This window comes from Sprattus sprattus, assembly GCF_963457725.1.
Source record: "Sprattus sprattus genome assembly, chromosome: 13".
In the NCBI taxonomy this organism is placed as follows: domain Eukaryota; kingdom Metazoa; phylum Chordata; class Actinopteri; order Clupeiformes; family Clupeidae; genus Sprattus; species Sprattus sprattus.
Window position 1 is genome coordinate 18,671,074 of NC_137911.1, and position 13,706 is coordinate 18,684,779.

At 45.1% G+C, this 13,706-nt stretch overlaps 1 protein-coding gene across 1 annotated transcript in view; it reads left to right on the top strand.

Annotated features, from left to right (window-relative positions):
* The first annotated feature begins 568 nt into the window (after nucleotides 1-568).
* The window catches only part of gpr137c (G protein-coupled receptor 137c), a 21,679-nt gene continuing 8,541 nt past the window's right edge, over nucleotides 569-13,706 (top strand). The window contains exons 1-2 of the mRNA XM_080850002.1: nucleotides 569-1,096; nucleotides 13,215-13,264. Of these exons, the coding sequence (XP_080706128.1) occupies nucleotides 710-1,096; nucleotides 13,215-13,264 (437 nt within the window). The 5' untranslated portion in view covers nucleotides 569-709. The remainder of the gene's footprint in view (nucleotides 1,097-13,214; nucleotides 13,265-13,706) is intronic.

The window sequence follows — 13,706 nt, forward strand, 5'->3', positions numbered from 1 at the left end:
AATGTTCAAAGAACCTGACGTCGTACAACGTTGTACAACGCACCAATAACAAACATCAAGTACCCTCTGTATAAAAAGTTGACATCATCTTTAACCAATGAAATTTAGAATAATTGGAGGTAAGGCACGTTCAACCCCAATAATAAGGCAGTAGAAAGTAGAAGGCGGAGTTAGTCATTTTCAGTAGCGCAAAAGAATGAAACTGCCCTATATTTCTCTAATGCAGGAAAAAAAATGTTATTGGAGTAAGGTAAAAATTTGAGCCAAGATGGCCGAGACAGTGCGCCAGTGCGCAGCTGCTCCTCATTGGTAAGGGGGCGGGTCCTTAGATGCAGGCTCGCTCAGCTGATCGCCCTCCACATCTCATCAATTTTTTTCCTGTAGTTGTTTTTTTGCAGAGGGAGCTGCTTTGCAGAGATTGTGGGCTGCTGTGAAGGGCTTTCTCTTGTCTGTGTATTTTTTATACTTAGATGTACACCTCAGTTGTTTTATTTTTCAAGTTCATGTGTTTAGAGCTAGCTTGTTAGTTAGGTAGCTCGGTTGGTTATTTTTTTTTATGTTAGTGAGCTCCCAGGTATAGCAAGTTTGACGTGTATCTCTTTGGTAATTCGAATTTAGTCTATATGTCAAAAGTTTGGGCCGTTCATTACTTTGAATTGATAAGCCCTGGCAGTGTTCTTATCTCGGCATCGGTTAAGTTATATTCGCTATGTTGTTACAAGAAAATCAGGTCAGCGTCAGTGTTTTCACGTCTGTAACGGACTCATCTGAAGAACCGATCCGAGCTGCGGTTCCCCCCTCTGTGGAGCTAGGACTCACCATTGTCTATACAGTTCTGTACTCGCTGCTCTTTGTATTTGTTTATCTGCAACTTTGGCTCATTTTGCACTATGGACACAAGCGCTTTAGCTACCAGAGCGTCTTTCTTTTTCTCTGTTTGCTGTGGGCAGCGCTGAGGACTACGTTATTTTCTTTTTACTTCAAGAACGTTGTTCAAGCGAACCAGTTGCAGCCTTTACCTTTTTGGCTTTTGTATTGTTTTCCTGTATGCCTGCAGTTCTTCACGTTATGTCTCCTAAACCTTTATTTTGCACAGGTAAGACCATTTCATTACTGTAAATGTCTTTACATTATAATTTCAATGAACAATGCAAGTCAACTGTCTGATTTGAAAGTCTCACCTACGACACGCGTTGTTCTTTTACACTACATGTGTTTACCTGCCCCCGGTTGCGAAAAGGTCCGCATTCAATGCAGTACAACTGGGTCCATGTTGACAAAAATATGCTAATAGTTCTAGTTGCAAAATAGCGTTAGATGTGTCTGGGTTGCCACTGAGAAAATCCTATGGATTATTGTCGAATGCTCTGTGGTTTATTTTGCATTCAAATTATTCACTCACAGACAGGATTGTATTTAATCTCAGCGGAACACACAACAATTCTTTAAAACGCCGTGGGCATGTAAATGGTCAAACAGACCAGTAAACAGCTTTTTTTTCTGGGACAGTCTAGCATTTGGAGGTCATGTAGTTTCCCCCTCTCTGAGCCTGGCTTTGCTGTGAGACCATCTTACACGGCCTGTGCACCCTGCTCCTTTTGTGGGATAGGAGAAATGCAGGTGCAGTGGACACATTTCCGTGTCAACATAGCTTGAATCTGACAGGGGTCCAAACAATCGATAGTCTCCATATCCACACAGAGGCTCCAGCCTCTGACTCCCTTAAGAAAAATTATTCCAGTCAACAGATTATGACGACATGAATGCAAGATGATGTGTAAAAGTTTGCATGAAACAATTCAATAAGGTTAGACTTTGAACCTTTGACTTCTGATCGGAAGGCTTGTTGACTGTCACTTTTAGTGATGCTGCGTATCAAATCTAGCTCACCCTTTCTTCTAAGTGACAAACAGCAGTCGGGCCTGTTGGTTTGACGCACAACAGCGATGTGATTGTTTCTTTTGGAATTGATTCCCTTTCAATTTGAGGATATTCTAAGTGCTATTTGAGTTCAGATTGTATCATCATCATCAGTGCCACAGTTGTGTTATCACCCTGAAACCAGTGAGACCAGCACTTACATTGTAGTATCTAAGGCCTTTGTTGAATCCCCCTGCAATGGCCTGATGCAATGCTCAGAGACTGTGCAGGCCTGAGTTTTGGAGAAGCTTTTTGAGCTGAGTGGGTAAACGTCCTCCTTCCCCCTGTGCATCTTTTCAAGCAGCATAGCACAGCACAGCACAGCACAGCACAGCACAGCACAGCAAAACATGCACTCAGCCCAGAGCTGCCGGAGTTGCCAGTTAAAAGCACAAGCCAATCAGAATCACCTGCAAGAGCATTACATCACCACCGGGCTCCGTCCTGCACTGTGTATCTCAACAAAGAGAGAGGAGAGGATAGGGGCGTGCAGCAGCCCTCCACACATAATCGCTCTGATGCTGCTCCTACCGCTGCTCCTACTGCTGCTCCTACTGCTGCTGCTGCTTACAGGCAAACATACAAAAAAAATACCTTTCAGTCTCATCTGCTTCTGAAGAGATGCATATTTAACATGAGACTCGGTTAATGGTGGATGACGTAGTGTCAATACAGTACATCTGCTGTTTGTGGTGTCGCTGTGCATAGAGCCCCTTCAATCTGAGATGACCTCCAGAGTGGGAGGTGGAGGTGGCGTTAATATGCTCTGTCTTGATTTGCTGTTCTCTCTACAGACTTGGCTTTGCCGTGCGTGTTTGTTTGTTTTTTTTTCTGTCTAATGGCAGCTGTGATAATCCCTCATCACCTGTCACGAATAAAATATCTCCCAGCCTGCTCCTATACATAGCACATAGGTAGGTAAGCTCACGTCAGTCATGAGAGAAATGGGTCAAAAGCATGTTAGATACACTACTTAAGCTGAGCACCCACAGGCTGGTCGGTGTGATTCCCCTGTGTTTATTTGTTAGGTATGAAGAGAAGATGAGAGTGGTTGATATGTGACTGCTGTTGGCCTGGGTTTAATCCCTGATGGCTCGTGCGGAGCTGTTGATAGAAATAGCATCTGCTCACAGGAAGGCTAGGCTGGCGGTGAAGAGCAGGGCTACCGAATAGGGTCAGAGGTCACCGGGCCTCCAATCAGCACTGATGAAAGATCCACACCATAAACCTGATTGAGGTGCGCGTGCCTCTGTTGGTGCGGAACCACTGTCTGTTATTGCTCATTCCGTTATTATTCTGCACTCTTTCTCCTCCTCTTTTTTCCTTTCCCAGTTTCTCTCTCTCTCTCTGTCTCTCTCTTGCTCTCTCTCTCTCTCTCTGGCTTTCTGTATCTCTGTATCTCTCTGTCTTTCTCTCTGACTGTGTCTCTGAAATTCAAATTATTTTCTGACATGACAAGTTAGCCCTGCCCTGTCTCTCTCCCCTCTGCCTCCCTCTCTCTCAGGGGATACAGCCAGAGTGATGACCAATTAATTTTTCAGATTCCAGCTTCAGCAGCTCTCTCGGGCACGGCTGAAGTACATCACGCTTTAGTGTGCCAGGCATATCAACTGTTTGCATGAAATAGCTTTTCCCTAATGAATGCGGCATGTGTGCTGCGGCCGCCTGATGCATGTATTATCACCCCGGCTAAGCGGCAGCTGTCGCCAACGCGTGTGGCTTGTACTGCTGCACTGCTCTGCCTGACAACAAACACACAGGAGAGGAAGAGGCCCGGATAGCCTGAATGGACACACACAAACACACACACACACACACACACACACACACACACACACACACACACACACACACACACACACATACACACAGGCATGGAGACACATACTGTACATGCACACGCACACACAAACAAAGAACAATACACACTCACGCATGGACACACACAAACACACACACGTACACAGGCATGGAAACTCACATGCACACGTGTACACACACACACATACATACAACAATACACACACTCACACATGGACACTCACATGCACATGTGTGCACACACACACACACACACATACAACAAAACAAATACACAGACATGGATACACACACACATACACATGTACACAGGCATGGACACACAAATACTGGCATGGACACACACAAACACGCACATAAACAGATAGTGGAGGGGCAGGCCCCGATAGCTGGGGAAGGACTGAAGCTGGGGCCGATCTGGACAGGATGTCGGGTGCCTCCCAGTCAGCCACTATCTAGATGGCAGCTAGTATTACTCCTACTGCGACACTCAAAAATGTGACTAAATGTAAATCCATTTCTTTTCCATAATAATAATTTTGTCTTTGCCAAGGTGAGGACCTGGTCATTTTTATACAGCAGAAACGTTGTGTGTGTGTGTGTGGTTTTTGGTGGGTAATTGAGTGAACATGAGAAAAGGCTCATAGTGCTTTTCTAGATCCCAGAGTGTAGCACCCACTTGGGTTCTGAGTGAGAAGCAATGGTGCGTTAGTATGCCCATTGCATACTGGCTTACCCTTGGGTTGTTTTAAAGACAGGGAGCTGAGCAGCTGATTTTAGCCTGTCAGGGGCATTTCAGAGGGTGCTGGTTGTGAAGGAGGCAATTGGGGCCATTTTGGCAAGAACATTACCACCTCTTTGTGATGGGCTTCTTAGGATCTTTAACGACTGCAGAGAGCTGAGACACCAAGTTTTATATCTCTTCAGGTTGTTACCCAGGTGCTGTGCTGTGCTGTGCTGTGCTGTGCTGTGCTGTGCTGTGCTGTGCTGTGCTGTGCTGTGCCGCTACCCATCATGGCTCTAGGAAATGAGACCCGCCACAGGTTGGGTGCACCACACTGGCCTGCCACACTGCACAGGCCAGGTCAAAACCTTCTTAGCTTCACTGAATATCTATCTTTTGAGCCACAGCATTGTATAGCTGGTAGGAAATCTATGGAAACCTCAAAAGAAGTTTTCTGACGTGTTAACAGACAATATTCCCATTGCTCTAAATGATAATTGTCATGGTGGAGGCCACCCAGTGATAACATGGCATTAAAGATTATCCACGTTGGAGGTCTTACATCCTTCTTTTCCAAGGTGTGTAGCTTCATGCACAAGGGGAAGTGAGACATTAGACTGTGAGAACCCTGCTCAATCTACCAGCAGTTTAATGATGTCTGAAAGCCTTTGAGGTTGGCAAGTCTCTGCACCGCCAAACAGCAAGCTGTGTGGGAGTAGACCATGTACATTGTAGGGTGGTGTTTTTTTTTCTGTGAAACTTGTGGACCTAGGCCTCTGTCTGTGTTTTCTCTCTTTTTCTATGAGTTACTGTGAGGCCACCTAAAGGGGTAATTAGACCCCAATGAGAACTATGAAACACAGGGATTATGTTGGAGAACTTCTGCTCTGTGTAGGGGAACAGGCATGCCCATAAGTGTTCACATATGTGGCCAGACCCAGGCAATTAGCAGTGAAATGCCCAGAACCACACAGTATAGAGGCACCTGAGACACAGGCATCTTCACAACAGCTAAATATCTCTTCCCAGTCAAGAATGTGTGTGTTGATGCAAATTAGATTCTACAAGACTGTTGAACATATATGTAAGATTGAGATTTGAGAGGGGGGGTCTGTGCATTGGCCTGTTTTGTAGACTTTTCTTCACTGGGCTTGCACTGATCATATTTTGAGTTTCTCTTACAGCATCAGATGTTGTATGTTGTTGTGAAATTGGAGGCCCTGTGTTAAGTCAGGTGTTAGTTAATGTGTAACTAGGTCAGGGTTGCATTGGCAGATCTCTCCTGGAGCAGCCAACTCGTCTGCCTAACTAACACACAGAGACACACACAGAGACACACACAGAGACACACACAGAGACACACACAGAGACACACACAGAGACACACACAGAGACACAAAGAGAGACACACACAGACCCACAAGAAGTTGGTAAGCAGGCCAGACAGCTGTTTTAATCTATTTACTCACTTTGTTTTTATCTTATTTACTGCATGGGGCACCAGTAGTATGCATCTCATCTCGGGATCAGCTAGAGGTTTGGCAAAGGCTGCTCCTCTCTGTCACAATCAGGATAATTTAGTCGGGTGTTGTAAATCTGCATCTTAAAATTAAAATCAATTGCTCAATTTAATATGTTTGGCCATAACTGCTTTGAAACATATGCTAATTTTGAAAAGTAGATTTACATAAACATAGCTCTTTCTCTTTGTCATGGTTCTCTTAACGGTAGATTTCCCCTGGAATAATACTGTGTTCCCGAACAGTGAGTGAGTGTGCTTGCTGGCTGGAGATGTTATACAAGAGTTTGTGTAACATTGGGGCTGTTAGAAGCATGTGACATACATTATAACTCACTCTATACTCTGTTGGGGAGACCAATTAAATGGCTTGTTTGGCAGAAACAAACATGAATAAACACATACACACACACACACACACACACACACACAGAGGTAGAGATGTTTTTGAATTTCTGATCAAATTCAAGTTGTCTGTCGTGAACCAGTCAAACAGGTTATGATTTATAAAGGTTCCTGTCAGCAGTGAATGTTCATCAGGGCATCCAGTGTCTATATTTGTACAGACAAACCCTGCAATCCTTCAAGCAGCCTCCCAGATTTCATTTCAGCTTAATCTCTGTCAGCCCAACTGGTGGTGTGTGTACACAATGATGAATATTATGCATCTCTGTGCTTAGACAAGAACACATAGCCCGCTCACTTCAAACGTATATGAAGGAAACTGATCAGCAAGTGGGCAACAAAACCTGAACTCCATCTGCTGCAGAGACAAAGCAAAGCACTTGGATTGATTTATTTCAGTAAAGAGACGCAGTAAACAATGTTTGCCATGAGAAATGACTATCATTAGTGTTCACCACCTGTCACAAGGGTATGCAAATGACACCCTACCATTGTCCCTGAAGTTTCAAGATGTTTGAAATATTTCTGGGCTGACTCTTTACAGTCTGACGTTAGATAACAATATTTGAGGATCCAGCACCTGTATTTGCTTTCCTTAATAGCAATGTTGCCTATTGCATATATAAAGCTGTGGCTGTAGGTGGTTCACCCATCCTAGGTCTCTCTCCTGCAGTCACGTGGTTGAGAACAGACTGTATTTAAACAAACTTTTGTCTTTGGCTGCTAGACTCCTTGCTCGTGTAGCTCGAGTTTTGCTCCACCAGCTTTTCACCGTTAAATGTTGAATCCTCTATGTGCTAGCTCGTGATTAGTAAGTTCTCGTCAGAGAGACCTGCGACTCAGTTCACTTCCTGTCTGGGCTAGCTCTGCGTTAGCAACACTGCTGCTCTCGCTGCATCTCTGAGGCAGGCATGGTTAAGGACGCCCACGAAAAAAGGCCTCCTCTCTAAGGAACTGCAACAAGAGGCACTCCTAGTGGTGAACCTCTCTAGTCGTTGCCTAGGTTGACAGTGATGCAGTGTTGCTTACAACCTCCCTTTCCTAGTCACTCAATACTTTGTAGCTAGAGGTGTGATATTTCAATTTCAATTGCAATATTTTAATGCATGTTTACCAGTCTAAAAAAAGACCAAGAAATCATTCTGTTTTTAAAGCTGCAGGTGTTGCTTAAAGCTTTCTCTTTCGACACACCACACACTCTGTCTTGAGCAAATGTGATACTTTCCTTTTTGAATTCCAACAGTATGAGCAGTGCTTTTGTACCATGTTGTGTTTAACCTGTAACCTGCAGCAGTCATCTTGGCCTGAACCTTCTTTAACAGACTGATAATCTCAACAAGGCCTAGTTTCCCGCCTCAATTAAATACCCATAATGTTTTTTCTCTCAGTGCAGTTCCAATGAAATGCAGTTCCTGGAACATGCTCTAATTTAGCTAAGCCAGCCATGGGGTGGTATGCAGTAGAAAATGCTGGATGAGGGTGACTAAGTTTCGGATGGACAGGACGAGATGAGTCTGGCCCCGTGAGCTTCCTGTCTGATGAAAGGTTTCCTTCTCTGAGGACCATGTTGTGCGTGAGGAGTCATTAGTCACACTGGTGGACAGGCATCATGTGTTTGCATGAGAGCGTGTCCTTTTTGGGTATGAAGATGTGCATGTGATTGTTGATTGTGATTTCAGCATCAAGGGCTGTAGACCCAACTATGGGCTGCGGTCTATGCATGCGAAAGGGACTCACAGGAAGCCATATGCATCAGCAGTCAGGGGGTTGTGTAAGGAGACAACCCTGTTCCACAGTGTTTAGACTATGCAGTAGCTAATTGGGCTCTGAGGTGCAGTCTATCAAGAGTGGTTACTGATGTTCTCCTGAATGTACAGAGAGAGGGAGAGACATAAAAGAGAAAAAAAGAGAGACAGGGTCAAGACTGGTGCAGACACCACATGACTGAAAAAATGGTATGGTTGTTGAGAGTTAAATATAATTTTGAGGAACCAAACACTCGAGGCTTAGGGTGACTGGGTCCTCATTTTGCTTACTTATGGTGGTTTTGCTTGGTTTTGGTTTCACCACAGTCACGTTACCACTACTACATTTTTTTTTTAAACCATTTACCGTTTACTTATTTCAAAAACCCAAACTCTACTTTCTCCTTTTTTTCTCTGACACTAATGAAGCCTTTGGATTGCATGCAGGTCACTGGAGCAATATAGGACTTCTCTCTTTGTCATTCTCTTCCCCTTTGTCTTTTCCTTGATTTCCTCCCTCTCTCTCTCTCTCCCTCTGTCTCTGTGGAGCCTCTGCCCTCTGTGAGTGCCTCTGAGCCAGTGGGCCTGTGTTGTCTGAGGCAGAAGCAGCTCTGTGCTATGTGAGGCTGCCTGAGACTGACCTGCTTCCACCAGTCATGAGTTCACATTTTATCCCCAGCAAATCAAAACACTCCCGTCACTCTCAAGAATGCACTCTCCTGTTTACAAAGGAGCACTTTCCTCTTGCCTTTTCACCTCCTCTCTATCTCTCTCTAGCTCTTTCTCTCTCATTCTTTCTCTCTTGCAACCACACACATTCACACATTCACACACGCACTCTCAGACTCACTCTCTCCCACAAATACACACACACACACACACACACACACAAACACACAAACACTCTCCTTTTGCACTCCTTCCCCTTGCTCAAACTCTGTCTACCTCTCACCATATTTCATGCGGTCTCTTTTTCTCGAATTCAGAGTCAAAGTGTTTATTGGCATGGCAAATCTCACTTTGTGTTGCCAAAGCATTTCTTATTGTCCCAAGAGTTGATGTGTAGAAAATGAGGAAAACAGAACACTCTTTGTCACTCCCTTTCTCTCCTACGCATACGGACAGGCCCAGGCCCAGGACCAGGCCCAGGCAGAAGCAGGTTTAGGCTTAAACTTCTCCATGCGGTTTGCTCATGAATATAGGTCACACACGCGAGCCCCATGGCTGTGCTAGCCACTGACAGGCCAAATGAGTGTGAACTCGCAGGTCAGCTACCTATTTGACAAGTCATGGGAGATTGAAATTCTCTTCGCTTAGTCATGAGAAAACTGACCTGTTCTTTCCCCCAATGTGGGCCTTTGTTACACGGTGATGGAGAGTGTGTGTGTGTGTGTGTGTGTGTGTGTGTGTGTGTGTGTGTGTGTGTGTGTGTGTGTGTGTGTGTGTGTGTGTGTGTGTGTGTGTGTGTGTGTGTGTGTGTGTGTGTGTGTGTGTGTGTGTGTGTGTGTGTGTGTATGTGTTTGCGTTCGGACCTTTTCATGTGTTTGGAGTGGCTTTTTGCAGGCAAGGCAGATTGCTTGGGGGCATTTAAGCTCTCCTGAATCTCCTTTGAAATGGCCATCGCACACATACGTACGCACACACACACAGACGCACACATGCTCGCACAAACACACACACACACACACACATATTTAAACACTTACGTTTATGTCCACACACAGTCACTCACACTCTATGTCTTTTGTCTCATACATACACATACAGTACATGCATACATGCATACATACATGCATGCATGCATTCATACATACACTCTCTCTCACACACACACACACACACACACACACACACACACACACACACACACACACACCTATTTCTCCTCTCCCGACTGCACTCTCTTGGGTACAAGCACCCAGGCAGTGTTTCCTGCGGTGTATTTTGGTCGGCTCTCCTCTGTTTTACCACACATTAATACTGCATGACCCAGGGGAGGGTTGCTTAGCACCAGCAGTCAGAGGAAATGGGCTACATGACACTGACGTAAACACTCCTCACTCGCTCGCTCACTCGCTCATTCCGGCTCAAACGCCAGAGACCCACAGGTCTCACACACACAGAAGCATGTGCTTGCATACAGTCATACACACTATTTTACAGAAACCCCTATGCACACACACTTTACCACATGTGAACTGATGTAATGTATTTGTAATATTCAGAGTGCGTGAACATGCAGAAGGGTCTGATATAGATATTCAATAGGTGTCTGTGAACCATGTAGCCTGATGCTAAAATCTAAACACCTTCTGTGATTTTCCGTGCAACTGGTTTAATGTTAAGAGTAGGGTTCATTGGCTGCATCTCTTGGTGCAGGGACAGTAAATTAGCATCATCTAATCATATTCAGGCACACAATCACACCAACAAGCAGTACACCTGGTTCAGATGTCAGCAGGGTGTCAAGCGGCAGCTGACCAAAACTAAGCTAGACTATTGTTCTGTCAGAACAGACAAATCTGACTTGATGCATATTAACATGTTGTACATGATGCACAACTTGGCTTGGGTCTGACCATGGCTATAAATCTTCACGGCTTGCGAGAGCCAGCCAACACCAAGAAACTCATAATTCAGAATGTCCGCCATGATATTTCCCAGCTTCGATTTGAATGCATCCCAGACAAATGTAAGCACATTTTGTTCTCTGAGTTTCTGAGCCAGAGCTCCGACTTCAATTGCTGTTCAAGCACTCCGTTAGGGTTGGCCACCCTACTGATAATAATGTCAACCTGATTAAATGACAAGCCACACGGAACCTGGGGTTATAAACTGCAGAGCTCTGGCTTCAGGTGGCATTATAGTGCAATTTTCAGTTGGAAACATCTGATTGGTCTTGAACACAGCATTAAAGGTCAAATTACACTCAGTGTTAAACATCACACCTTTGCTACCAGAACGGCGGCATGCTGCATGAAAGCAAACACAGGGGCAGCATTAGGCCACCTCTGCTTGGGTCAGTGTAAACAGGCGGCATAATGAGGGTTTTTCCTAATGGCGATATAAGGGGGAGCTCTGTTTAAGAAGGACTTTAGCTGAGCTCAGGCAGCAGAGAGGTTACGGGGGTAGCAGACCTTTGCTTTTGATCCCGTTTGGCCCAGAACATGGGCCCATCCCCCTCAGCTTGCAAGTATACACACACCGATTATAATAAATGTAAAGGTTAAAATGTATGTAAAGACACACACTTGCAGACAGTACAAAACCAAAATGTCTTAAAACCAAACAATCCTTAAATAGACTCTCCCCCTGATATCATGCTATGTGTATGTGTATGTGTGCGCTTTGTGTCTGTGTGCGTGTGCGTGTGCGTGTGCGTGCGCGTGCGCGTGCGCGTGTGCGTGTGCATGTGTGTGTGTGTGTGTGTGTGTGTGTGTGTGTGAGTTGTTTTTTAAATGGTGTATGTGTGTGTATCTCTTTGCTCAGCCTTGTGACAGACCAAATGTGTTGTGAGAAAAATGGGTTTTAAACAAAAGATACAAACTGGGTATTGGGGTTGTTCACTGTATCTTTGCAGTTTTTCATCCCCCTGTTTGTGTCGCCTATAAAAGCCCTCTAAAGTCAATGCAGTGTGACAGACACCTCTTAGCTTCAAAGGGCACATGAAGGCAATGCAGTCCCAGGCTGCTGTCTCTTTCTTCTGATGCAAATGCAGGATTTGCCTGGGAAGGATTTGCCTCGCTTTTATAGTACAATCTTCAGCTTTCATGGTGCACAACAAGTGCTTCTATTTTGCACCTAGACACAAAACTGAGGGAGCAAATTGTATGTGTTTGACCTTGTTGTGGAAGTTTGTGTTATAGGTGTGGCGTCTCCCGGGCTTCCTGAGTAAGGTCCCCACTCAGAGACAGATGGTCAGTGAAGACTAAAGAGCTCATTGATGTAGTAGACTGGGCTTGGGTGGAGGGGGACACTCATTGACTGACTCTCTCTCTCTCTCTCTCTTTTTTTCTCTCTCTCTCTCTCTCTATCTCTATCTCTATTACACACAATTCTTTGTTTGAATTCACATTTGAGTCACATTTCCGACCAAAGGGATAAAACATTTTCCAGAGGTGATACACACACACACACACACACACACACACACACACACACACACACACACACACACACACACACTCCTTCTCTCTGCTTCTCCCTTTATCGCTTTCTTCCTGTCATCTCTCTCTCGCTCTCTCTGTCTCTTTCTCTAGCCCTCTGGCTCTCTGATGGTGTGTGTTTGTGAGTGTGTGTGTGTGTTTGTTTGCGTTCACTTTACCCACCCTGGCTGCAGCATCAACGTGATGCCTGTCGCCTGAAGCCAGCCCAGAGCACTACCCCAGAGCTGCAGCGCACCAACTGGTCCTCTAACTCGCACCACAGACTAGAGCAGAGCAGAGAGACACAGTCCAGAAAGATACCTCGCTATGGTTCAGATTCCTACCAAGCAGCCAGGGAGTGTGTGTTAGATGACTGTGGAATCTTCCAACAATCTGTTTCTGTGAAGATGAATTTCTTTTGGTTGTTGGATTGTTTCCTTTATTCTTAGCCTTGACAGTTTTGGAGTGGGCTGGTGATTTCTGGGCATATTATAAATGATGTGTTACTTCGATAGATTTGTGTGTGTGTGCGTGCGTGCGTGCATGTTTGTCTTCTTAGTAGGGACATAAACTTTAATCTGTACTTTTAAGTGACTGCTTGCACAGTTGTGTGTGTGTGCACAGGACCTGCTTAACCCTTCAAAGAAATAAAGAATGAAAGAAACAAGCGACTGTGGAGTGATGGCAGGGGAAAAGCTACACCTTCACCTTAACCTCAGTGCTACTGCCAGCAGAGAGGAACTGTTCAAAACTGTCTGTCTCTTGTCAGTCATACTCTGTAACACTACAATTGTCTCCCCTCTCGCTCTCTCTCTCTCTCTCTCCCTCTCCACCCACCCCCTCTCTCAATCTGTCTCTTGTTCCCTCTCTCTTCCCCTCTCTCAATCTGTCTCTTGTTCCCTCTCTCTTTCCCTCTCCTTCCTCTTTCCATGCAGGTGATGTTCAAAGCCAAAGCAAAGTATTCACCGGAACTCAACAAATACAAGTAAGTAGTCTGTCCCTGTCCCTGTCCCTGTCCCTGTCCCTGTCCCTGTCCCTGTCCCTGTCCCTGTCCCTGTCCCTGTCCCTGCTGCTCTGCTGTGGGCTGTTTAGTGGGAGGAAGAGGGGGAATTATGTCCCTTGGCTGAGGACCTGATTGGGACCAGATACATGGGCAGTGACTGGGGAAGAGGAGCCAGTCAGCAACCCTTAACTGGTTCAATATGAGCGGGCTTTCATCATGGCTAGTGGCCTGGGGGGTTTATTAACTTGAGTGCTCGGGCTCTGGGGTTGATTTGATTTTTTTGTAATTGTTTGATTTTGTTCAAGGATCAGAACTATTACTATAAATAACCAACCATTGATAAGTTATTAGATGTCTTCACATTTAGATTCACATTTAGTAACTTGGCAGATGCTTATATTTAACTGACAAATAGCCAGTCAAT